This window comes from Cnephaeus nilssonii, assembly GCF_951640355.1.
Source record: "Cnephaeus nilssonii genome assembly, chromosome: 7".
Lineage (NCBI taxonomy): Eukaryota > Metazoa > Chordata > Mammalia > Chiroptera > Vespertilionidae > Cnephaeus > Cnephaeus nilssonii.
The window spans coordinates 82,343,060-82,370,625 of record NC_137078.1 but is presented as its reverse complement, the minus strand read 5'-3'; the positions used below and the strand labels follow the sequence as shown (position 1 = coordinate 82,370,625).

At 47.0% G+C, this 27,566-nt stretch overlaps 1 protein-coding gene across 1 annotated transcript in view; it reads right to left on the bottom strand.

Moving 5' to 3' along the window:
* Nucleotides 1-27,566, bottom strand: part of CSMD2 (CUB and Sushi multiple domains 2) — a gene marked incomplete at its 5' end in the record, with an annotated part of 537,662 nt that overhangs the window by 144,499 nt on the left and 365,597 nt on the right. Inside the window, 8 exon segments of the mRNA XM_079778373.1 lie at nt 1,263-1,419; nt 9,339-9,508; nt 15,688-15,876; nt 17,301-17,516; nt 24,807-24,923; nt 25,114-25,302; nt 26,056-26,243; nt 27,213-27,351. Coding sequence (XP_079634499.1) covers nt 1,263-1,419; nt 9,339-9,508; nt 15,688-15,876; nt 17,301-17,516; nt 24,807-24,923; nt 25,114-25,302; nt 26,056-26,243; nt 27,213-27,351 — 1,365 coding nt within the window.

The window sequence follows — 27,566 nt, the reverse complement described above, 5'->3', positions numbered from 1 at the left end:
ACTTAGCTCTTTAGGAAGTAGTAAAAACTAACAATTATCCATTAACATTTGCATCTTTTTTACATCTGGCTGTAGTTGAATATTATTTTATAAATGCCATAAATAGCAAAGGCTATCTTTGGTGGCTTTAATTAAAAGCCTTAGTGTTTATTATTTTTATTTTATTTTATTTTATTTTTTAATATATTTTATTGATTTTTTACAGAGAGGAAGGGAGAGGGATAGAGAGTTAGAAACATTGATCAGCTGCCTCCTGCACACACCCCACTGGGGATGTGCCCGCAACCAAGGCACACGCCCTTGACCGGAATCGAACCTGGGACCCTTCAGTCCGAAGGCCGACGCTCTATCCACTGAGCCAAACCGGTTTTGGCGATGTGTTTATTATTTTTAAAGTATTAGTGACTAGCCAGGCTGGTGTGGCTCAGTGGTTGAGCATTAACCTATGAACCATGAGGTCGCTGTTCAATTCCCCATCAGGGCCCATGCCTGGGTTGTGGGCTTGGTTGTAGGCTCGATCCCCAGTGTGGGGCGTGCTAGAGACAGCTAATCAATGATTCTCTCTCATCATTGGTGTTTCTATCTCTCTCTCTCCCTCTCCTTTCCTCTCTGAAATAAAAAAATATATATTAAAAAAATAAAGTTACTAGTGACTAAAAGGTATGCCCTCAACTCAGTTAATCACCAGTTTAAACCAAAGAGCTACGGTTTGAAAAGTGGCAGCTTTTCCCAATCCCAGGCACAATGCCTTAGAGCAGTGGTTCTCAACCTTTCTAATGCCGCGACCCTTTAATACAGTTCCTCATGTTGAGGTGACCCCCAACCATAAAATTATTTTCGTTGCTACTTCATAACTGTAATTTTGCTACTGTTAATGAATCGTAATGTAAATATCTGTGTTTTCCGATGGTCTTAGGCTCTACAGCAGCGGTCCTGTCGTGACCCACAGGTTGAGAACCGCTGCTGTAGAGCCTAAGACCATTGGAAAACACAGATATTTACATTACGATTCATAACAGTAGCAAAATTAGTTATGAAGTAGCAACGAAAATAATTTTATGGTTGGGGGTCACCACAACATGAGGAACTGTATTAAAGGGTCGTGGCATTAGAAAGGTTGAGAACCACTGCCTTAGAGGAAACAAGCAACTAAGCATGCGCCAGTTAGAGTAAACTAGTTGTGATGGATGATGACCCAGAGTCCAACCTCCCAACCAGGGACAGCCTGACTTCTCGTCCACTCAGAAGCAAGCAAGACTTACTGGAAAACTGCAGCTCAAAGCCCTTGCTGGTGTTCTCGGCGTCGGTGATGAAATCAAGCCACAGGCTGCTGGATGTACTATTCAAAGTCATCCCCATCATCTCCGAGCGGCTGAACACCCCAAGCAAACGGGCAGAGTTGTTGTTGCCATCATAGACCTGGACACAAGGGGAGACCCCAACCCAACGTCAGCAGCATGACCTGATTTCGAACAACAGCTTCTCACCCACAGTCCCTGGTCTCAGAGTTCAACATCGATAACAACTTTTTTTTGGGGGGAGGGGGGGCGGTCGGGGCAATGAGTCACCAGATACAAGGAAGATGGCGAGTGGAGCTAGCAACTGAGCTTGGCTCCATTGGTGCCGGTTCTGAGCCCAGCCCATCTCAGTGTGAGCCCAGTCTCTAGGAACTGCCTGCTGCTCTGACCTTTCCAGTGGAGATCTGCTCTTGTTCCCCTAGCCCCCATAGGGCAGCAGCTTAATCTTCAGCAGCCTAGGGAGGCCAGGCTGGGGCTGGCTGCCTGCCCAAGCCATCTGTTTCTGCAGACAGGCACGCTGAAAGCATTAGACATCTCTGCATCGCTAGACACTCGGTCCTGTCCTTTCAGGAGATGAGACAGCTGTCCTCCTGCCTGACCCCACCCCACTGCGGCAGTCGCCTCAGTCTTGACCACTTTTCTGGACATGGCCGCTGGGATCCAGGCAGGATGGAGTTAAGATGACCAGCATGTCATGGTACCTTCCCTTCCTCAAGCTCAGTCTCTGCTCCTTCTCTCCTAAAATAAGGACTCCAGTGAGGGCCTGCCGGGCTTGCCAGGGGTGGGATCGTGCCGGCATCTGGCTTCCCTGTCCCATCTGTCCCCTGAACTTCTGAGCACCAGCCAAGTCAACAATCATCAGAATAATGAACTGGCCTCCCAGGTCTCAAGGTTGCTGCTCCTTTCCAGATAATTGTACAAATAATAACAGAAGTTGTGATTGAGTGAAGGACCCCCTGCTGCTTTGGTAAATATCAAAGATGGGATCTATGGGTGGGCGATGAATATTTGTGCATGGCACAGAATGTGGTGCCAGCTGCCAGCAAATTGCGACAATATTTCCCTTCTACGATTTATGAGGCAAAGCCTTCGAAAGGAAGCCATCCTTCAAGCTAACAGTGCTATATGTTACAGAGATTTGTTTAGGCCCCTGGGGGCTTCAAGTCTGTTTCCAGATCCTATGTGCAATGGCTTTAAGTCACTCATAGACGGAGACAATTCTGGCGTTCCAGCAGACACACAGATGGTCCCAGTTCAAAGGGGTTAGCCTACTGCTGCGGCCGAACTGTTATAACATTTATTTTACCCATTAAAACATATATTGGAATGAACTGATCAAGGCATTCATCGTCCATACTTGCTAACATCACAGTAAGGGAGACAACCAGACATCATGCACTTCTTGATGGAAGACATACTATGACCTATGGAGTCACTTTGCTGGAAAAAAAAAATCAAACTGGAATCAGATCAAACTATTGGTTTGATAGAGAGGACAGAGGAACACAGGGGATGATATTCTGGGGATGTGGTCAGCAAATCCAGAACGTGAATGATTCCACTGGACAAATGATCCAACTTCCTCAACAAGTGAATTATGACTGGGGGTTAAAGAGATGAAGGTAGAAACCTATAAGATTAAAAAACAAAAACAAAACATGAGGCAACTAATCTGATGTGTGGACTTTATTTAGATCCTGATGCAAATAAACTGCAAATTTAGAAAACATGATGACATTTATGAGATAATTGGAAACTTGAACGCTCATTGGATATATGATGGTATTAAGAAATTGTTGTTAATTAATGAAAGTGTAACGGGAACAGGATTTTTTCCTTAATTTCAAAGCATAATTCATCCTAATTCATTGAGAACAAAATGTTCTTATTAAGTATCATTATGATAAAATATTCATTGTAGAAAACTTATAAAACAGAAAAGCCCAACTAAAATAAAAGCAACTTTCAGCACTCATAACATTTTGTTCTGTCTTTCTAGGCTTTGTTCTATGCATATCTTCCCTTATGCATATTTATTTTTATAAATACAACATCTAACTATAGATGCTATATGGTAACTGCTCTTTCACTTGATATAATGCACATATTTTTCAAAGCATTAAATATTTTTCCCAACAGCACTTAAATAGCTCTAGGAATTTCCATCATAAAACTAACCCAACCCCCAATATAATTATTCATACATTGTTGTCCAGAATGTGTGCTCTGGCATGTAAGAGGCACTCAATAAATATATGATAAATAAATAAAGCAATGGTTTCTTCTAGTACTTTTGTCCTTAAATCCACCTAGATTTATTTTGGCATCTGATCTATAATAATAAAAGCACAATATGCTAATTAGACCAGACAACCTTCCGGACAAAGCTGGGGCTGTGAGGGAAGCCCAGGTCCCGGGTGCCAGAGGGAAGCCAGTGCCAGCAGCCAGGGGAAGGAAGGCCTACTCTTGCACGAATTTCGTGCATTGGGCCTCTAGTATAAGAATAAGATTCCACGTTTTCCTTTTGTTTTTTTTTTCTGTTTTTTTTTTGTTCTGGTTGATTAGTCATTTAACCAAACCAAATATTTCATCCAATACCCATTTTAAATCTACCATTATCACATATATAGTTATATAAACTTGGTGTTGTTTGTCAACTTTCTGGTCTATTGCATTCTTCTATTTGTCTATTCCTGTGCATGACCCATATTGTTTTAATTACTGTAGTTTTATAATACAAACTAGCATTCCCGTTGCAGGAAAAATCCTGCAATAGGGTTTCCTGCTGCACTCTACCCCACCCTGCCTGCTCTCCTCCCTTGTCCCCAGCCCCGAGATCTCCGCCAGCCTCCCTGTTTTTCTAACTTCTCCGCCAGCCCGCTCTCCTTCCTTCTCCCCCGGCCCCGCCTCCGCTCCTCCCTTCTCCCCCGGCCCCGCCTCCGCTCCTTCCTTCTCCCCTGGCCCCGCCTCCGCTCCTCCCTTCTCCCCTGGCCCCGCCTCTGCTCCTCCCTTCTCCCCCGGCCCCGCCTCCGCTCCTTCCTTCTCCCCTGGCCTCGCCTCCGCTCCTCCCTTCTCCCCCAGCCCCGCCCCTTCTCCCCCGGCCCCGCCTGCTCAACTTCCTTCTCCCCCGCCCCGCCTCAGCTCCTCCCTTCTCCCCAAGCCCCGCCCCTTCTCCCCCGGCCCCGCCTGCTCAACTTCCTTCTCCCCCGCCCCGCCTCCGCTCCTCCCTTCTCCTCCCCCAAGGCTTGCTTGCTTCTCTGCAGCTTTGCTCCCTTCTGCAGCTCTTGGCTTCTTTCTACGCTGTCGCGATATGCAAAATAGCCGCCATCTTTGTTGGGATAATTTGCATATTCATCCTGATTGGTTGGTGGGCGTGGCTTGGTTGGTGGGCGTGGCTTGGGCGTAGCAAAGGTGCGGTCAATTTGCATATTTGTCTATTATTAGATTAGATAGTTAATAGGGCAAGTGCTCCCTCATTTGTCTTCTTTTAACTTAAAAAATATGCTCCCATATTTATTCTCCTAGATACACTCAAAAAGAATTTTCTCATATCAAAAACAAAATCTTCCCTACAAAAGAAAAAAATACAATCAACCTGTATAATTCTGATAAACATTAAATGTATGAATTAGAGAAAAAATGCATTTATAGGGAACTAAATCTTCCATGTACACAGTGTCTGGCTCCATTTAATCATGTTGTCTTTTATACCTTTCCATAAAGCTCTGTATTTATTCCTGGATATTTTTATATTTTTGATTGCTATTGGGAATAGGGTCTCTGTATACATTTATTTCCTAACAGAATATTGCTTGTCTATAAGAAAATTGCTTCGATGGTCCAGATAATCATTGTGTACAGGTGATGGGAACGTCCCCTTGAGAAATCTAGGAGAATCTATGTGCATCCGCTACATCTCAGCTTCTTTATTTTTTCCCCTCTCTTTTAGATGTTTTTATTTTTCAGCTTTCTTGAGGCATAACTGATGAATGAAAATTGTATGTAATTAAGGTACACAACTTGATGTTTTGATATACATGTACCGTTACATCTGACAACTCAGCAAGATGGCTTGGCTTAAAAATAAATATGCTAAATGGATAGCTTTTTACACACAGTGGCAAACAATGCGAATACTGATGTCTGCTTGAACGCATGCATGCACTGGAGTTCATCTAGGACACACATCTAGAACAGAGAAACTGGCTGCAATGAAGGCACATCTTCAACTTTGTCAGATAGTGCCAGATTGCTTTCTGAAGAGTAATACCAATTTTATCTCACTAATAATGTATGACCGTTTTCACTGCTTTATATCCTCACCAACACTTTGTATTTTCCGGCATTCTAATTTTTCCCAATTTGATGGGTGTGAATTGGTACCTTGCTTTAATTTGTATGTTCCTGGTTATCACTGAGGTTGAGCATTTTTTCATAAGTTTACCATTAATTCTACTTTTCTCTTCTGTGAACTGCCTATTCATACCTTTTGTTCATCCATGAACAGGAAACCTCCCTGCATTTATTTTAATGCCCTTAAAAATAAGGTTTTATTTTCTCAGTAAAGATTATGCACATTATTGTTAGGCTTATTGTTTATACGATATAGCTTTGTTTCTATTATGAATGAGATTACACCCCTCCCCCCTGCCCAATCATGTTTTAATTGGTTGTAGAAACACCAGCAATTTGCTGAATTGTCTTATTGGTTCTGATAGTTTATCAGTTGATTCTTTTGTATTTTTGGAATAAGAGACATTTTATATATTCCTTTCTAAATCTTATAGCTTCTTTGTTCTTTCTATCTTCTTTTTTTTTTTTGGCGGGGGGAGGTAAATTATAGTGGCTTGGAGAGGCAGTATAATGTTGAATACAACTGGTGATAGAAGCATTGGAGAGGCAGTATAATGTTGAATACAACTGGTGATAGAAGATACCCAGTCTTAGACCTGCCTTGACTGGGTATCTTCAGGAAGTGTTGTCATTAAGAATAATGTTTGCTGTAGGTGTTGGTAGAAACTTTTTAAAAGATTAAGAAAGTTCTGCCTATGATTGCATGAGATATTTTTAAAAATCATGGATGATATATAATTTCATTACATGATGTTTTTTTGGGGGGGCATTGATTGGCAGGATCGTGTATTTTTCTCTTCTGTTTATGGGATATTAGGTTGAACCACATGCTGAAATTGCCAATATTCAATTACTTTTGACCTACAAAAATGGCAATTTCATAGTGTTGCCAAATAAATAAAGTATGAGCTTTTCTAATGACACATATCCTCACATTCCTGGAATCAATTCCACTTAGTTTTGTTTTAATACCCAACTAGATGCAATATATTGTATTTAGGATTTTTAGACCTATGATCGTAGGTGAGACTGGCCTAGTAGCTTCTGTTTTTATGCTGCCCTTACTCAGTTTGATGTCAGTGTTTCTACTTGTTCCTCATTTAAATAAAATGAGTTAGGAGATGGATCCTAATGTTTTTCTTTTCCGAGACAGTTTAATTATTTCAAGGATTAATTGTTTCTTGAAGTTGTTAGTTGCAAAATGGTCTAGGCCCAGGGCCCTTGAGGGAGAATATGGGGGAATCGTAATTTATTGGTTTATTCAAATTTTTTCTTGATGTTAATACTTTTATATATAAAAAGTTCAATTTCATCTAAGCTTTCAGATATGTTGGCTTATAGTTGTTCCTAAATATTTTTTTACTATTTTCATAATCTCTACTCTAGCTATGACTATGTTCCTTTTTCCATCGTTAATAGTATATATTTGTGACTTCTTCATTCTTTGATCAGTCCTGCCAAGTTTGTCTATTTTACTAAAGTTTTCAAAGAAATAGTTGGTTTTGTTGATAATTGCTTTTTAATTAATTTTTTATTTTTAACTTTATCTTTAAAAGTATCTTTCTTGCCCGGCCAGTGTGGCTCCGTGGTTAAGTGTCAACCTATGAACCAGGAGGTCATGGTTCGATTCCTGGTTGGGGCATATGCCCGGGTTACGGCTCGACCCCCAGTAGGGGGCATGCAGGAGGCAGCTGATCAATGATTCTCTCTCATCATTGATGTTTCTATCTCTCACTCTTCCTTCCTCTCTGAAGTCAATAAAAATATATTTTTAAAAAAGTATCTTTCTCCTACTTTCTTTAGATTTATTCTGTTACATTATTCAAGCTATCTAAATCCTTATGCCAGAGAGTAACAGAGGTATATTAAAATCTTCCATGGTGACTGTAACTTTATTAAAATTTTTTACATTTCTGCAGTTTTTATTTAATTTATTCATGCTATATTATTTGGCACATAAAGTTTTACTGTGGATTGATTGTACATTTTATTAATATAAACGCATCTTCTTTTTCATTTCCTTATGCGATGTGGAAGAGTCTCTCTAATTTATCTTATAATAAACTAATTTCATTTTTCTGTGGTTTACCCTCTTCTGTTCATTGCCTCCATTCCATTTTTTAATTGGGTGATCATGTTTTTCATTTCTATTCAATCTTTCCTCATCTCAGATTGCTCTGCTTTCATTATTGCCTATTTTTGTGTCATAAATATAATATTCTCTCAAATCTTGTTAGGAATACAAATTAGGAGCTTTTAAAGTTTTTGTTTCCCTTTGTTGTTTAGAGAGGGGCAATTAGCTCTGACTGCTCAGATGGGTCCCTTCCTCTGACCTACTGAATATTTACACATCCACACATCCAGTTGATTTTCTGTTGGCACATTACAGAGGGCGAGTAAGCGTGGGGGAGGGAAATATCCAGTAGTCTGTGGGGGTGAGCAGAAGAGTTAAGCCAGAAGAGGCCATAGTAGGAGCTTTGCCTGCTCCTGGTGTTAAAGTGTGTGTGTGTGTGTGGGTGTGTGTGTGTGTGTGTGTGTGTGTGTGTGTGTGAGAGAGAGAGAGAGAGAGAGAGAGAGAGAGAGAGAGAGAGAGAGGACATTCCTGTTTTTATGTCCCTGCAGTCACTTCAGGGGAGCCCGTAGAAGATTCACCTGCTTCATGGGCACACGCATAGAGCTGTCATTATATACTATTGCATTTAAAGGTCTGTCCTGTCTTGCCGATGTTAGGGGCCAGAATAAAAGCAATCCAGTGGTACTGAGAGACAGCTAGAGTATGTGTGTGGGTGAAGTTTAAGACGTATTAAAATGAGCTAAAAAATGTACTGGCCTAGGATGAAAATGAAGACTCTGTGTGAGATTTCCCTAATAACCAACTTTAATTAAGGCAGCTCTTTGATAAATCCTCCAGTCAACTCACTGATTATACGCATACACACATACCACACATTACTGGAGATACACTCTTAATCAACACACACACACAAATACAAGTCATATGTATGCTCAATATCTAAACAATTTTCTGTCTACAACCCTCTCTATCATCCAGTCCTATCATTGCTTTCTCTTACATGTATCTTTAATCTACCTTCCTTACCCCCACTTCCACACATAGGCCATCATCATGACACAATGGAATAGTCTACGAGTGAACATGTACTCAAGGCATACATAAGCACGTACACACACACACACACAATACACTGAGACAAGTATGCACAGACACAGATCCCTCAAACCCAATGAATACTTAGACACAGATTTACACACATGTGGAAACATATGTATACATGTATTTATATCCACAAACATATCTATACTAGTGCACACACACATGCAAACAGCTCTTCTTTATCCAAGTTGATGGTCAGAGTTCACAATGGAAAACATGATCCATTGGCCATTCTAACTGAATGTATTATTCTTTTATTCTTATTATGTTGTCAACCCATAATCAATCACATAGTATGTATTTGTGAGCAGTTAGCTCCTAAGCCACATTCTGGGATACTCACATACCCCTTCTTTTTTGGGTTCTCACTTTCTCCCAGGTGACTGAGGGTAATATCTTGGGACTCAGGAGGGCAGAAGAAAAGTTTGGGTCATTCACACAGAGATAAGTAAATGCTGACCACACTTTTGCATACTATAACATACATGCGCTAAACAATCTATCAGCGTTACCTTGAGGACATCGCCTTCAGAGAGTTCAAATACCCTGGCTTTAAGCTGAATCCCCTTCCCCGGCTGGGTCTGGATGGAGTAGATGCATTCATGGTTGTTATTGTAGTTCGCAGGAAAGTTGGGGGACAGCAAAGTGCCCTGAGTGCCCGTGACTGAATTCCCACACTCAGCTGGAAAGAGAATCACAATAATCACAGATTAACTCCCATCAGCTACATCAGGAAAACAGCTCACAGCGCTGGAGAACCTTACAACGTTGACAAGCTGTTTGCCTCTCTACCTGCCAAAATGCCTATTTATCTGTCCATTTGTCTGCTTATCAAGGCTTTTTTTTTCTTTTAACACCTGCCCTCCTACAAATCTGCTTGGTTTCTTTATCTCTCTCATTCTGTCTGTCTGTCTCTTTTCTGCAGAAACAGAAACAAACCCACCAGATACCGTTTACTTTCACAGCGTTATGAAGCAGCCATCCCCCACACCTGTTCTCATGGTATCATAGCAACAGAAATGACCGAGGAGGATGTCAGGGGAGGATGGCAGCAGCCAAGTGAGGAGACATGAAGCCTTTCTGTATTGGAGGATAGAAACTGAGAGAGGACAAGATCGAGTAATAATTGCTAGCATCTCAGAGCTTCACAAGGATCATTTCAGTCATTAGTCACAACAAGCAACCCCATAAGGTAGGCACCATTACCATCCCAGTTTTAAAGATAAAGAACCTTATGCTTTGCAATTTAGATCAAGTTTCTCAATTTATGAAGAGGAGGGGGCTGAGAACTCAATCCCTGCTGGTCCTGGAATTTAGGGCCCCTGAAGCTCGGGGGAAATTTTTCCCACGGACCCATTGAAACCCTGTTTCTTTCAATGGGCTAATGAATTCACACCCTCTTCCCAAATCTTTTTCTTCTCTTCCAGAATCTGTTATTATTTCTGCATTGTCCCCATAACTTTATTTGGAGCAGTTATCATATTTTACTTGACTTATTCCTATCTCCTCCACTGCACTGAGGATCTTTCAGGGCTTGGTCATAGCTCTATATCCCCAATGCCTGTTCAGTGCCTGGGTAGGACGGCCATGAGCAGACAAGAGGGAAAGGGGGAGTAGCTCAGTGGCATGGCATGCGTTGAAGAACCCTGCAGTTGGCTTCCCAAGGTCTTTAATAACTGTGAAGCCTCTCCCTGTTATTCCCCTATCACCGCATCTAGAAGACTGCACCCTGGTTGCTTGTTACTGGCCTGGATCCCCCACCCAAACTATGATTACTTGAGAGCTAGGGTCATGCTTAATGAATCTATGAATTTTTAAGGCTTAGCCCAGATCATCTATAAAATAAATACTTGCCAGATGAAAAAATGAATGAATACAGAGTACACTGACTTCAGAAGATGTACAGTCCTAAAAATAATTAGGTTCGGAGGGATGTTAAAACACAAGTCCAGATGGCAGGTCCGTTTTTTTGTCTGGACATACAAGTAATTTGGAGACTTTATTGAATCTTTGAAGCTGATGTAACAAGTCGGCTTCCTCTGAATCGCCCCCCAATGTCCCTCTTCTAGGCATAGTCCTTGCTGAGGTCAACCAATGGGCCATCGATTTGACCATATATTCACCTCTAATGACCCTAAGCCTGGAGTACTTGGCCAGGGCAATGCAGACAAAGCATGTGATGTACATTCAGAGTTGAGCTCTCCCAGGCTTGGTTATACCCTGTGTGTTCTCTGGTCCCCAAGGCTGCTTCTTAGACCTTTGAAGACAGTGACCATGTTCCACTACCAAGTCCCAACTTTCTCAATGGGTTCTTTCCAGTTCAGGACTGGCTTCTGTTTCCTAAGACTTTAGGTAAGTCATTACTATGGACTGAATGCTTGTGTTTCATCCCATATTCATATGTTGGAGTCCCAATCCCCAATGTGCGACCTTTGAGAGGTAATTAGGTTTAGATGAGGTCCTGGTGATGAGATCAGCGTGCTCATAAGCAAAGGGAGAGTCCAGAGCCCTCGGTGCCATGTGAGGACACAGCAAGAAAGCTGCCATCTGCAAACCCAAAAGAGGGCCGTCACCAGACAGTGGATCTGCCGGTGATGGGGAAAATGAGACATTTTTGGGGGGCTAGCAATCTGAATCTGTGCCAGTAACCTAATGCACACTCTTGTTAGTCTATAGTCTAGTCACTGCCCCTTCTTTAATTATCTTGTACTGCAAGAACTGTTACCTAAGTACTACTCCCATTTTACAGAGGCCATAAACCTCTCATGAACAATACACAACTCCCAGACGGAGTAATCAGTACTGGCGCCAGGCCTTTAGATGTGGTCTCAGGGTCCCCACCCAACACATGAGGATTTTTGCAAAGCCTGAGAAAGGTCTGGAAGTCCCATCCCATATCTGGGGGACAAAGAAACCAAAGGGTATAAAGGGAAATCTTCCTCCATATTGGCTTGCTCGGGATTTGGAGAGAAACAGACTCCCCTGAGTCACTGTACCGGTACATGTGGAACGTCTGGAAATAAATGGGTTTTTCCTGTGCCTCCGGTACTCCTGCATATTTTTAGGTTGCTTGGTAAATTCTGTAACACCAGCACCTTGGCCTTGGACTTCCCAGCCTCCAGAACCATGAGGAATAAATGTTTGTTGTGTAAGCCACCTAATCTATGGTATTTTCTTAGAGTACCCCAAACTTCCCCAGGACAGCCATGATCTAGCCTTCCGGTATCTAACCTCAGCCTGTTTGCAAATGGACCAAAGGTGCGTGATGAATACGTGAGCTGGGCATAAAGCTAGACACACAGAGGTGGGCAGGTACCCTGGGGGCTGCTGACCCTTTAGGTAGAAATGTTTCTAGAGTATGTACATTTTCTGGGTGCATCAGATGAGGGGGGAGGTTTGGGAGGGAGTGATGAGGGCTATGCACAGTCAGACATTTATCACTCAGTCACCTCACATGGGAGGCTCTCCAAAACAGCTCTCCATCCTCTCTGGGGACACACCCCAGTTCCCTCCATCTAGGGAGGGGCATGTGCTTCAGTGAGGTTGTCATGGAGTTTGGAGGCAGATAACTTATATCTACTCTCTAAACTTCAGCCTCTGCATCTGCATTCATCTGTACAATAACACCATCCTCATCCTATATAATAAAGAGCTAATATGCTAATTAGACTGGGTGACAGAATGACTTTTGGAACGACCTTCCAGAATGACTGCGGGTAGGGCTGAGAGGCAGCTGGGCTGCGAGGGCCGAGCCCCTTGCACAAATTTTGTGCATTGGGCCTCTAGTAAGACTATAGAAAATAAATGCATGAGATTTGATGACAAAATAGGTGACCATATGGGGAGTGGTTAGTACACAGTAGGTCCTTTAACAAGTATTATTCCTCCTTTCTTTCCTCATCGATCCCAAGTGAATCTACGCAGCTTACCTGCTTCCACCCGGAGGCCTAACTGCCCGTGATCTGGGACTAGCAGAAACCCCGAGAAACTCTGTAACACCGGCACCTTAACACTTGGGAAGCATGTGTTAGCTGCCTGATATCCATAGCACCCTCACTGTTTCTGACACCTCTTGCCTTCCACCTAGTTCCTAAAAATTGGCTTCCCTTAAACATGGGCTTTCGCATATTACTGGATCCCCTTCCTGTCCCTGGTTTTCAGCAAAACAGCTGTAGGCCCATCTCGGCCATAAGGACCCTCTCTTCCTCCCCACATGCCCAACACCTTTATAAGGAGGGAAACAGGGTTGAGAGCTGTGGATGGGGCCAATCACCAGGTTCTGACCCCCTTGCACTTGCCCTGGGTACCAGGGAAGGAACGGGAGGATAGAGAGATGTGGCACTTGCTTCTGGGAGTTTCTAAAGTAACAGGAGGTGAGCGAGCAAATGCACTGAAGAGCCAAACAGGAGCGTAAGTGGAAACAAATAAATGTTCCAGGGAAACAAGCAGTCACATGCCCAGAGAGTGCTGCTGCTGGTTCAGGCATCTGTGACTCCCGTCAGCAGAGGTTGCACTAAGGGCGGGGGCTGTGTCTTATCCATCAGCCTGGGGCTCCCGAGGGCAGAGGGTCAGGTCTTCTCAATCACACAGGAGCTCCCAGGGACAGGGCCATGCTCCGTGTGGCAGACTGGGTCCTCCAGGGTCACGACTGTCTCTTCCACATCAAGTTCAGGGGTCCCTGAGGTCCGGGGCTGTGTCACCCCATCACACCATGAATTAGAGCCCAGAGCTTTCAGCTCCTTCTCAGCTGGGAATGTTCCCGGAACGCTGCGTGGCCAAGCCGTTCCCTTTACACCCACAGGGCACGTGGCAGCGGGGAGCCCCCCCGGCGGGCATTCCCGTGAGACCTGCAGCCTGCGGTTCTGCGGCAGGGCCGGTGGCTCTTAGAGGGGATTATAACTGCTGTGTTATTAATAACATGTGCATCGGAAGAAAAATGCAACAATGAAAACATTGTGAGGTGTCACGAACAAACAGTAATTAGAATAGTAAGTTAAAGAATGAGTTTATGCAATGAGATCAAGGGCAAAAGCTTAGGGAGTGTGCATCTGTGGTCCTGTATAATCCCACTCAAGAAAAACTTCCCCCAGAACCACGTAGCTGAGGATATTTTCCCAGAGAAGAAAAGAACTGCTAACAGCTAGATACACACTGAACTGGCACAGGGCAGAGACGGGTGTGTCTGAATGTGTGCCCAAGTCGGGGTGGCTGAATGCTCAGAGGGACGGTTCCAGGAGAAAGGATAAACTCTGGGATTATTGAATTGGTCAGAAGTGGAATTCTGCATCTATTTGTATCACTGTTTCCTTTCTGAGATTGTAAAAGGTGATGGGATATTGGTTACCAGTAAATAATATGAAAAGGTTATTGGCAAAATTATAATTATAGGGCACCCTGAGGTTTATGTAAATGATGTCACCGAATGGGGAACAGAGCCTGAGTTGGATATTGTTATCTCCAGCTGGGGCTGAAGCTTGGTGGCCTCTCCAAGGTCGAACAGCTGTGAATGGCAGAGCAGAGACTTGACCTTGAGCCTGGAGACTGTGCAGCCCGAGCCCAGCCCATCTTGCAGCCCTTTTGCAGCTGTCCTCTGCAGGGCCCCAGGCTCCATGGAGTTGTGGCCAGCAAGGCTGACCTCCGGGGCCCTCAAGACGCCGGCCGCGTTTCTGTCAGCGTAGTGTTGCTTTTATCTGTTTGGCGAACTGCGGTTTTATGTACTATTTCACTCTAAGTGCGAGTTCCATGGGCAATAGCCAGCATGGTAAGTACTCCACTAATCCTGCCTGTGTTCCTTCCAGCCACACGCTGCAAGTATTAAGCAAGCAGAGCCGTCAACCTTACAATGAGGGACAGCCAGCAATTGTCCCTGCTCCCCGCGGTCACCCTATTTCTCCCCACCCTCCAGGCCCGGAGCGCTGGCAGGGGGGCTGGCAGGGCCTTGGATCAGACTCCTGGTTCCGACTCTCTAACCTCATCATCTACCGTTCTCCCTGATGCTTGCTCCAGACGAGCCTCCGCGCTGCTCCTCAAGGCTCAGGGCCTTGACCTCTGCTCTGTCTTCTCCCAGATATGAGTGATTAGTTTCTTGAATCTCCTCTGAGCTTCTAACATGTCAGCTCCTCAGGGAGGCCTCTGCTGACCCTCTTTTTAAAAGAACCACCTCCGGCGCTTCCTGAGCTGACTTAATTTATCTCAATGCTGCCTGACGTACCACGTAACTATGGGTTTACAGCGGCTCTCCCCCATCAGGATGTGAGACCCTGAGTGGGGAGACTTCCTCTGCTTTGTTCACTTTGCATCCCCAGCACCTAGCAGCCTGCCTGAGGGGCAGCGGGTGGTCTGTCCATGAACCCAGCTCCCGCTTCCTCTCTCCTCGCCCGCTGTATGATGAAGCCTTTCTGAGGTTTCTCAAAAGCTAGCACCCCCATCACACCAGTACCAGCGCCCTCTACTCCACCAGCTTGGGCCTCTCCGTGGGCAAAGGTCATACCTCCTTCCTACAGGCGTACTCCCCCGCACCAGTGCTCCACCCCGATTTCTCTGCAAGAGGCACCGGAGCCATGGGGATGTGTTAGGGGTGGGAGGGAACAGTATGGGAGTCAGTTTCATTTGAGTGCCTACTATGGACCCACTTTACACAGGTCAGGTCGCCTTCGAGCAGCCCAGGAAGCAGGAATAGGAGGCTGGAGCAGAAGGAGGTTAGGCCACCCAAGGCCCCACTGCAGATAACTGGCTAAGGCGGTCCTCAAACCCAGGCCTGTTGGCCTCTCAGCCCGTGTGCGTTCCACCACCTCACACCGGTTGACTAAAGCTTGGCCCACCCCATTTAGTGAAGCAAAATGAAAGCACGTGACCACCTACCAACACACCTTGGCAGAGGCGAACTCCACAGGCGCCGTCTGCCCCCCAGGCACATGATGCGGGCCGTGCCCTCCAGACGGTACCCGGGGAAGCAGGAGAAGGTCAAGGTGTCGCCTACACCAAACTGCAAGCCCTTCCGGATGCTGTAGGCGGGGACCTCAGGCTCCTCACAGGGCTCCAGGTCGTACTCTGGAAGGGCAGCAGGAGAGCGGGGTCAGAGACAGGCGATGGGGTCACAGAGGAAAACACCAGGGAGAGACGATCCAGAGAGAAAGACAGATGGAGGCACAGAGCACGCACACAGCGATCCACAAAAGGCGAAGGGCAAAGGGGAGAGAGCCTGAGAGAAACAGGCTGACAGACCGGCGGTGAGGGAGGGGTGGGACACACAGGCTGTGCCTTGGGTGGTCTGGATGCCTCACTGCCATGAATGGGGGTGGGGTGGGCACAGTGCTCTGGAACCTGCTTCCCAGGAGATTTCTGAGGTTCCTTGTGACTTGACCCCTCCCTCCTCTCCCCCTTCATCTCCATATTAACCCTGAGCTGCAGGGTGTGCGGACTGTCCTGCCTCTTTCTCCCAGGGCACTCATCCAGCTCGATCCAATTAGCCTGGTTCAGGAGGGTCAGGCTGTATGACCCAGTCGAGGGAAAGCTCCACTTGGAAAAAGAATCCAAATGCTCCGCTCAAAGCCACCTCCGTGATGCTGGCCCTGGAGGCAGATGGCAAGTGCGATGGAGGGGCATTTATGGGCCCGGGGCCTGCCTGGTACCTCTAGTGACAGCATAGATGTGGGCACTCCTTGTCCCCAAGGGCATCTCTCTGTGTGGTGAGGAGGAGGGCCTGTCTCAGACAGATGGGGCACAGTGGCTGGCCAGGTCTCATCGGAGGCCAGCCCAGGCCCATGGCAGGTGGCTTCTGCTAGGGGGAAAGAAGGGAGCTGAGCTGGGCCAGGCCCACTTCCCAGAGGCTAGATGTCTCTTGCCCAACCTGGTAGAGTCCATCTGATATCCCGGTTCCTGGCTGGGAAGGGGGGACCCTGGGGAGCAATGGGATAAGAGCGGCAAAGGGGACTTGGTACTAGAGGAGCGAAGGGTCCTATTTTCTCCCCGAATGCTAAAGTAAAGGGTTTTCTTTTCAGGATTCCTAAACACAGAGACAAATATCTATTACTGCTACGTTAGCATTGGTGAAGAAGCCCCAAATAAAACTAAAGCGCTCTGATATGTTACCCTCAAGCCCCCTTCTCCCTCTCCTCTTCTCTAAATGGCTGGCCTCTTTAACAGAAGTGGAATTGGGATAAAGAAGTATCTGAAATTACTAGGGCAGGAACGGACTTCTGTGAACTCCTCTAGGTCAGCCAGTTGGGTGGGTCATGCTCAGAGGGAGACCTGGACACCTTCAGAGAAGCAGAGTCTCCATCACCTGCTAACTCCTTCCAAGCCCATTACAGGGAGTCTGTCCAGGGTCTAACCCAGCTGTCGTTACTGCCGCCGGGAGGTCTTTCTCCCGGATACGGGAGGGGGCAGCACTCTCCATCTGCGGGGAAGACCAGGGCTGGCAGCAGAGAGCGAGACGGGGCACCCTTCCCCCAAGGGACCCGCACAGGCATTACCTGAGAAGGTGATGTTGAATCCTTCATAGGACATGGAGAAGTCGGAAATGAAGCGGACCTGGGCGGTGAAGTTGCCATAGAGACCAGCGCTGATTGGGGCTGGCAACCGCGAGCCGGTCAGCTGCCGCAGTGGCTGGGTGAAGCTGCCATTCTCGGTGATGAGGAGGTAGTCATGGCCACTCTCCAGGTGGAAGGTGTGGAAAGTGAAGAACACACCTGCCAAGAGGCCAGAGGGGTCACGGTGAGGTGGCTGAAGCAGCCCAGCTGCAGGACAGGACCCGCACAAGCACTTCCAATTCGTAAGTGTCTATGGGTGTGCAGAAGTACGAGCCTGCACTGATGAGTCCATGTGGGTGAACCTGAATGAATGAACCGGAATGAACTGGGTCACACCACTGCCCACAGGTCTGGCCAGGGAGAAGCACGCTGCTTCACAGTTGTCAAAATTTGAAAGGGAGATTTATGGCTAGTTCTATGACACTGCTTCATAGCCATTCATTCATTCATTCATTCATTCATTCATAAACATATGCATGTTTGTTGAGTGCTTCCTATGGGCTAGGATCCAGGGCCAGGTAGGTGCAAGGGGATATACAAGACATTACACAAAGAGGTACAGTAGAGTGATGATTGCTATAACGAACACAGGCCAGATGCCACGGGAAGGGGGTGCAGAATGGGAAGCAGTGTGCAGCAGGAAGAGGGGAGCCTCACTAAGGAGAACACATTTGACTTGGGTCTTAAAAGGAAGCATAGGGCTTAACCGGGTCAGAGGGGAGGGGGCGTCCCAGGCAGGAGACTGGGGTGTGTGTGAAGGAGCTGTGGGTTCCAGGGCCCAGGGAACCGCACGGTGTGGCTGGACACACTCAGCAGGAACAATCTGCAATAGAGGCTGGGAAGGCAGGCTGGGGCGAGGCCGGATATTTTTCTGGGGCAATGAGAAGCCAACCTATCCAGATCAGATTTCAGGCTTAGCAAGATGTTGACGGCTGCGAGGAGGACGAAGTGGAGGGAGAAGAGGCAGAAAGAACAGTTAGAATGACGGCAGCCATGCACTGGGCAAGAGGGGCTGGGGAGCGGCAGGGGGGCTGAGAAAAGGAAATGGACACAAGACCCCAGGGAGGGAGATAGACAGAAATAGCAGCAAAGGTGCAAAGGAGAAATGAAGGTATGACTGAGAGTGTCTTGACCCGAAGGAAGGGGATGTATTTCGCTACCTGGGGTAGCAGGTGGTGGGAGGGTAATGGACTTAGCTTTGAACACCTGTGTTGTCAACATCCAAGCATTGACAGCTAGTGGGCATCTGAGAGCACAGATTTGGGGTTCAGGATTAAGGTGGGGCTACAGCAGTAGATCTGGGAGTCGCCAGCCAATAGGTGCTATTTGAAGCCACAGCATGGAGAAGGGGCCGGAGGAGGGCAGAAGCGCGTCTGGGAAGGGGCAGAATGGAGGCTTGGGCTGCAGTGGCATCAGGGCGACAGGCAGGAGGAGGAGCAGTGAGAGGAAGAGAAAGGGAGCGCTCTACTGAGGGGGAGGGGGGAAGGGCACTAAATGAAAACAATTAACATTTCATTAACATTTGTGTGTCACCATCCTACACGTTCTGTTACTCCGCGGGAGGCCCCTATCAATTGGAAGGGGAGATATGAAAACTCATTTAATTCTGCTATGGCATGGGTACGATTATTCTCATCTCCACTGTACATCTGAGGAAACGGAGGCACAGAAAGATAAAGTCATTGGTCGAGGTCACAGCTAGCAGGTGGTTGAGCTGGATCTGCACGGAGTCGATCCGGCCGCAGAGGCTGTGCAATAAGCTGCTACAAGACGCTGCTTCTCACATCACAGAAAGAGACCAGGTAGCTAGAAGGGTCGGGTGTGAAAAAGGTTACGAAGCAGCAGGATCTCAACACTCAAAGCAACCCTTGAACTTATCCAGATATAGCGGTTGTATTTGGTGTACATATGTGTAAATGCATGTCCACCCACACGTGTGTGTGCCCGTGGGAGCGTATGCCGCAGATGTGCCAGGGCAGGAACTCGGGTAGACGAGGAGTGGGTGCTGGACCCACTTACTATTCCAAGTCCATGAACCAGCAGCAGGGGCACTGCCTGGGAGCTTGTTAGGAATGCAGGGCCTCGGCCTCGGCCACAGACCTTCTGAGTCAGAATCTGTATGCTAACAAGACCCCCAGGTGACCTGTAGGCACACAGACGTTTGAGAAATACTTCTCTAGATAATTACTGCCACGTTTTGGATAAATGACAGTTGGATCCAAGCTCTTAATGCGAAAGCATTCTAGATGTGTTCAGTCTGGCTTCTGTTGGTAGAAGTTGGTGAGCCTGGTGTATTTGGGATTCTATGGGTAGGGGGTGGAGGAACGGAAGAGGTGGTGGGACTGGGGATGCAGCTTGTAAATGGTCTGTGCCCAGGTAACTGAGATGCATCCTTCTATTTATTCAAACAGATCCTAAGCACATACTAAGTGCCAGGCCTGTGCGGAACCCCGAGAAAAATCTGCCAGTTTAGTAGAGGAGACAGACCATCGATAGGAAGAATCCAGAGGGGCACAGGAAGAGTGAGCAAAGGTGTCTCGAGGTTGGGAAGGTTTCCCAGGGATTGCGGTCCTTGACATGACGAGGGTGAGCATGCTTGGAGACACATGGGTATGTGAGCTCGCATGTGTCCTATCCTCCCAACACACCAATGTGTGCAAATGGGAAAACGGCTCTTGGTCTACAGCGCTTGGGGCAGGCTCTGTGGAATGTAGGTCCTTCCCCTCGTAGCTGGAACGCAGGGCTGGTGGGGCGGGGCCAGACGTAGTAACAGGGCCAACGGAGTTGATGAAGCGCTTCGCCTTGCACTCTCTCCTGCATGCAAACATAGCCCTCCAAAGGAGGGACCATTTGGCAGGGATTCTAAGGATGAGTAAACAACTGAGACGGAACCCCTGGGCTTCCCAGCTGTGCTGATTGCTTGGGGCTCCTCTGGCCACTGTGAGAAAATGAAGACATTGTCATAGAAAGCGAGGCCCCAGGTTGGCGTTTGCATCCAGAGTTGGTGTGACAGATACACATAAACGAATACTTCACTGGAGTGAACCACGCAGAGTCGTACGAAGGACACAAATCCCAGGCCGGAGCAGAAAGACAGGGCTTCAGAGGGAGACGTGCTGAGGGGCTGGGACACAGCTGCCCAGCACACCCTGAGTTTGAGTTTCCTCAACTACAATATGTGGGTGACAGTATCACCCTCTGCTTGGAGTGAGGAGTGATAGGAACAGCATATGCAAAGCGCCATGCCTGGCACATCGTAGGTGTTCTCTTTGCTCAGCACATCTAACTCCCAGACAACCTTGCGGGTTTTAGGAAATATGTCAATCCTGGGGTCTCAGCAAGGATACCTTCTCTGGGCTCCTGAATTGGCTGTTTCTTTGGGCTGGGTGTGTGGCAAACGAATAATTCTGCATTTCCCAGAGTTTTGAGTTTCTACTGACATCCTTCTGCCTGTTAGGGAGCAAACAGAGTGAGTAGCATACTAGGTCTATTTACCTGAAATACTCTTACAAGCAGCGCCCTCTTGGAGAAGGGTCTGGGTTCACTTTCACAAAATGTCCCTGCCAAATATAAATATTTCTTGAGTTTCTTAGGAGCCAGGCATAGAGCCAGAAACTGCAGGAAACAAGGAAGACTTGTGTCTCAAAGAAATGAGTCCGAGGGGGAGACAGAGGATGAAAATGCAAGTTCTGTGCAGTGGGGGCAGGAGTAGACCTGGGAAGGTGCAGGACCACTGGGGTCCCCAGAGGGGAGCCCAACCCCAGAGGCTGGGAAGAGGGTTGGGAAGGCTCATTCGAGGAGGTGGTTCAGGAGGACGAAGTGCTGTCCATGCCAGGGGAACAGTGCAGAAGAGAGGACTGCCGGAAGAGGAAGTGTCAGAGAGAGAAGAAAATCGTCCCGCTGTGTAAAGCTTTAGAGAACAAAGAAAGCCCGGGAAGTTCTGGGAGCTGGAAGCTCAGCGTAGTTAGAACTTAGTGTTTACGGGGCTCAGGATGAGGCTGTGAAAGGTACTCAGGGGCCACGCTGGCTGTTCTACAATTTCATAAAGGTTAGGCAAAGCCTTTAAATGTCCCGGTCGTAGGTCACTGACGTCTTGTTGATTCTGCCTGGAACCCCTTTCATCTGGCTAATTCCCACTCATCCTGGAAGAATGGCCTACGTCTCAGCTCAGGCCTGCTTCCACCTTGGGCTGGCCTCTGGCTGTTCCCCACCTCTATCTGCTCCATCTCGGCACTGGCCCTGCTAGGTCAGAGATCGCTAGGCTTCCTCTCTCTGCCACTGGACCATAACCTTCCCGAAGGCAGGCAACACCCAGTGGCCATGTTTTCCTAGCGCCCAGGATGAGTGCAAGTGTAAAATAAATATTAAAAATCTGTTGAACTCCACTGACTTCTAGGCAAAGTCGAAACACATGGCCCTGAATGACAGATGCCCAGCAGGGAAAATCGTGACTGGAGGGGCTGTTCCTCTAGGGATGGAAAGGGCTGCCTTTCTTTCCCTCTTCACGTCACGGAGCAGCTTCCAGCTCAGGCGTGGTGAAACGGCTCTGCAGGATGAGCAAGGACGCTGTCCTGATCCCTCTGCTCAAGAACAATAGTGTGGGGACAAGGGGACAACTGGCTCGCCTGAGGGCTGCATAGTCCTGCCCTGCACAAGAAGCTGCAGGCCATCCTAATCCTGGCAGGTCGACCCATGGAAGGCAAAAGTGAAAGCGTTTCAGTTCTTAGATGGGGCTGTACATTGGCTTTCCTTTCAACATTTCTTTTCTTATATAAACAGTATACTTTACCTGTAATATTTGGCTGCACCATATATTTATCATTTCCTTAATGATAGACATTTAAATAGTTTCTAATTTTCCAATTAATAATGTGTTTTAAAAGACAGCCTTGCAGCAAAACCTGGATGCACAGTTTTACTTTTCTTCTTCAGGTCAATTTCAAGAAGTGGAGCTGCTGGGACCAATGGAAGGTGCATTTTTATATATATTTTTTAATTGATTTCAGAGAGGAAGGGAGAGGGAGAGATAGAAACATCAATGATGAGAGAGAATCAATTATCAGCTGCCTCCTGCATGCCCCCCACTGGGGATCGAGCCTGCAACCCAGGCATATGCCCTTGACTAGAATCAAACCCGCGACCCTTCAGTCCGAAGGCTGACGCTCTATCCACTGAGCCAAGCCGGCTAGGGCAGGAATGTGCATTTTTAAGACTTTTGGTCCACATGGCCGAATCGCCCTCTGAAAGTTTCAACCGCATCACACGTCAGCGGTGAAGGAGAGTCTCCGTGGCTTCACATTGACTGCGCACGGTTACAATCTTCTTTGCCAATTTGAAAAGGAAAATGTGTTTCATTCTGGTGGAATTTGCATTTCTTTCACTATCAGTGGAGGCGACGTCTTTTCAGTTGTATTCCCTCTATTATGAAATGTTAGCCTATAGATCTGTTCATTTCACAGGCCTGGAGAGCAGGAATAGTTTCAAGATTCTAAGAGCTTTTCATGCCGCAGGTTGGTAACCCTGAGTACATTATATGTTGCAAATGTTTTCATTCATTTACTCCTTGAATCTTTAATGGCTCAAAAATAATTCCATTCAAAGTTCTATTTAATTAAATCTAACAGTCTTTGCTTTTATGGATTCTACTTTTGGTGTCACTCCTTAAAATAATGTCCCTATCTGAGGTTAGAGTTTCATGTTCTAGGACTGGAATTTATGTGGTTAAATATATGAGGTACAATTTGTTTCTTTCTTTCCAAATGTTTAAGCCTGCTGTTTTTTTAAAAAATTCATTTTTATTGATTTCAGAGAGGAAGGGAGAGGGAGAGAGAGATAGAAACATCAATGATGAATCATTGATCAGCTGCCTCCTGCATGCCCCCTACTGGGGATTGTCTCCACAACCCAGGCATGTGCCCTTGACCAGAATCGAACCCCTGGCACCCTTCAGTCCGCAGGCTGACACTCTATCCACTGAGCCAAACCAGCTAGGGCTTTAAGCCCACTGTTTTAAAACCATTTAGTAAATAATTCATTCTTCAGTAGATTAGAAATGACACTTTAATCACATATTAAAGACAGTCTTTCTCATACACACATACACACACACACACCCCTTTTTCTGGACCTTTATTTGTGTGTTCACTTTTATACTCACACCAAATTGTACAATTATTTTTGCCCATAACAACATTGTAATATCTGGAAGAGTTACTCTTAAACATTGTTTTTCGGCTTTTCTACATGTTCATTCTTGTAGATCAGAGGTTCTTATTTAAGGGCATGCGTCAGAATTAATGGTAAGTGTTCTAAAAACATAGATGGCTGGTTTCCAACTCCAGCATAAAAAATCAAAATCTCCAGGGTGTGAGCTATCCATTATGTGTTTGCCAAAGTGCAGAGGGACCAAGAACCAAGACTCTAGATGAATTTCAGAATAGGCTTCCGCCTGGCCACTGTGGCTCAGTGGTTGAGCATCGGCCCAAGAACCAGGAGGTCACCGGTTCAATTCCTGGTCAGGGCACATTCCCTGGTTGTGAGCTCAATCCCAGGAGGGGGCATGCAGGAGGCAGCTGTCAATGATGCTCTCATTATTGTTTTTATCCCTTTCTTCCTCTCCCTTCCTCTCTGAAATCAATAAAAATATATATATTTGAAAAAAAAAAAAAGAACAGGCTTTTGAGGGTCAAAGCCATATTTGCCTGGCCAGTTTATTCCCAGACCTGGTATCTGCCAAACAGGTGCCATTCAATCAATATTTGTTGAATGAAAGAGTATATTAATTAATGTTTCTTTTGTAAAATAATGTTTGTTTTATAACCAGCACCCCTCCTTTGTTCTTGGACACCCAAAGACCATTTCTGCTAGGGAAGGTGAGGCGACGGTCCAGCCTGGTGAGGACAGCGGGGTGATGGGTGAAGAGGACTGCTTATTCCAGTATCGGAAGGGCGGACACGAGGAAGAGGGAGCAGACACATCCTATTTCCCCGAGGACACAGAACAAGGAAGGAAGTTTCAGGGGTACTTAACAGGCTATTAAGAGGGGTCAGATCTATCAAAAAATAGGTACCTATTGGCTGAATGAGTTGGCCAATTCCCCACCACTGGACGTGCTTAGACGTTTTAGACAGAAGGGGTGTCACTGTCTCATGGGGAGTAATTCAGAGCAGACTACTGCGTTAAGGATTTGAGATCTTGGAATCTCTAAGATCTCTTTCTTCCCTCATGGGGGATTTTGATTCTTAAAAACACTTATTTTAAAACATTCTGTTTGTGAGTTCTGTGATCAAAGAGAAAGGTTCCGGGATCTTTCTTATTGGTGAGAAAAACTCAGACTAAGCCCAGAGGTCACTATGTAGGGAGATCCTTATTGTGGTCACTCTGACCCGGGGAATGTGGGGTCCTGACCGTGTCATATCCCAATACCTGCAATGGCCCTAAAACACTCACCCTTGCCATGCGATGTTTCGATCATCCAGGTGCAGTTCAAGTTGTTGGGGTAGAAGTCGGGGAACCCTGGTGACAAGATGGTCCCACTGGAGCCTTGAATGAAGCCACCGCAGAGTGCTACAGGGGTGAAGAGGGCAGTGAAAGAATGGACCGGCTCAAGGAGCTCCCCCCAATCCTGCTGGGAACCTGCCCCCCCATCTCCTTTCGAACCCACAACCCTCACTGATGGTGGGAGAGTCAGTGGCCCCTGGTTTTTCGTGGCAGAAAAAGAATCTGCTACGTTAGTGCCCCGGATAATGTGTCTCACCTTCACAGCTGGGCAGGGCCCGGCTCCACTGGAAGTTGGGCTCACACTCCAGGGGCTCCCCATCACTTAATGTGTAGCCCGAGTCGCAGCTGAAAGTCACCAGAGCGCCCACATAGAAGTCATTTCCGTGACGCTGCCCATTTACAGGGATCCCCGGATCCAGACAGTGGTCTGATTGCAGGGTTATAGCTGGAAAAGAGAGCCCATAGCTGGAAAAGACGGCTCACCGAGCCCACAGAGGGACCCCAGCTGACTCAGACAGGGAGGGAGGGAGGAGAGACCCCACTTCACACCAGGCTTAAGTTACCATTCATTCACTCATCAAATGTGCTGGCAATATCTGCCAACAGAATATTTGAAGATTGATCAGAGCAAACAAGTTGGCTGGATCGATCATTTATTCATTCATTCATTCATTTGATAAGCTTAAGTTGAGTGTCTGCTAAAGCTTTGCAACATGGATATAAACCTGAGTAAGAAAATGACCCTATCCTAATGGCTCTCGGCCATACTTCCTACAGTGGCCTGTAGGACTGCACTGACATCAGTGTCTCTAAATCGAGGCACCAGCAATGGATGCAGAAGGTGATGAGGAAAGGTGAGCAAGTGGGAGATGCCAGCTCACTTTAACTTCACGAGCTGCAAATACTCGGTCCCCAACATGGCGCCCCCCCAATTGTCCTCACATGGAAGAGGCTTGCTATGTGCCCGTGAGGAACGGTGTGCAGGCCATCAGCTTTCATTGCTTCCAAGGGTTCAACTCTTTGTAAAGGCTCTTTAGAGAGAAACGTTCATTCTCTCTAAAGGTTGAGCTCTGAGAGATGCTGAGAGCAAGGGAGGGTCTCCTGAGGAGCACAGCCTTGAGAATGCCATGGGATGGGGCCAAGTGGGGAGACTTTCACCCACCCGGGCCGACCCTGCCACCTGCCCCCTGAGACTTACTCTCATAGCGGAGCTGGAAGCCGATGTCCGAGTGACTCTTATCGGTGGAGAAGAGGAGGTAGAGGTAGTTGCTGGTGCTGATGAGGAACTGGGGGACCTGGGTCCCATGGTAAACCCCGATCAAGGGCGCGGAGTAAGTCCGTCCATCCCGCACTTCCAGAGTATCATAATTCACCTCGGTTTTAAATCTGCCGAAGACGGAGATGAGGACTTCTTAAGAAACCCAAGGCTTATTAATGTGCAGATGACAAAAGGCCCTGTCTGACCCAGGGCTTCAGAACAATCAGATTCTGGCAGGCGGGGATATTTTAATATGATTTGCACACATTCACCAGTGACGTGGAGACCTTCTCTACCGTATTTAAGTCCTCCTCCTCCCACAGTGGACACAGCTTTCTCACTCCTCTCTGTGGCCTGGGCCGTGTCCCGTCCTGAGGCCTAGAGGCACCAGGACTAGCCTCACGGGGGTTAGAATGTTCCAGGCCAGGTCAGCTGATACAGGCCAGGGCCAGACCTTCTCTGTAGGCTGTTTCTATATGGTCTGAGAGCAAAGAATGCTTTTTACCTTTATAGAGGGGTATATTTTAAAAAAAGCAAAGTATATGTGATAGATATACTTTGTGCCCACAAAACCTAAAATATTTACATCTGGTCCTTCACAGAAGAGTTTTTGGACTGCTCTTCTAGACTAGGAATGCTTTGTCTAAAGTTGGTGTGCATATTTGGGTGGCTTCTCTCCCCACTTAAGGGACACAGCCTGGTGGGAGCTGGAAGTGGGGACAGGGCAGGATTAGGGTCAGAGGTCAGGAAGGCTGACTTTCCATCCTAGAAATTTCAGGGTTATGCTCTGTAGATGCTAATGCCTCCTTCCACATCTCATGGCGTCTATCTGCCCACTCTCCCTCCTCTGACACCCCCAGCCTTCTCCTCACTCCTCAAGTCATGGTCCCTTAAACAGCACAAACCCCACTCCTGAGGTGGGGCCAAGGCCAAGGGCAAAGCCAGCGCTGTGTACCCCACCCAGGCAGCCTGTTGGTATTCTCTGACTTGCTGACATTGCAGCATCAGGGCTGGTCCCCACTCACCCCAGTTCCCCTCCCACGCCACTCCATGGAGATCACCTCTCACCCCTCCCCTGAGGCTCTGGTTGCAAGCACCTGTCGAAGGTGATTTTGATGGGGTAGCCAGGCTGGGCTTCGATCACCCAGGCGCAGCTCAGGGCATCCTTGTAGAAGCCAGGCCAGCCTGGGGACAGGATGGTGCCACTCGGCGAAGTCAGATGACCACCGCAGGGAGCTGGGGGACAGAAGGGAGAGAAGCAGCTTTCTTGGGGGGGACAAATGAACAAATAAAAAAAAGACCTCGCTATAAAATGTATCCACATACAAGTATTGTTTTTGTGTCTGAAAAACTATGTAAACTATATAAACTGTGAGTTTCGTTTACTGGGACCCTTATGGATATGCTCATTTGCATCATGTGGAGTTTCATCAAAGACCAGAGGGGAGAAA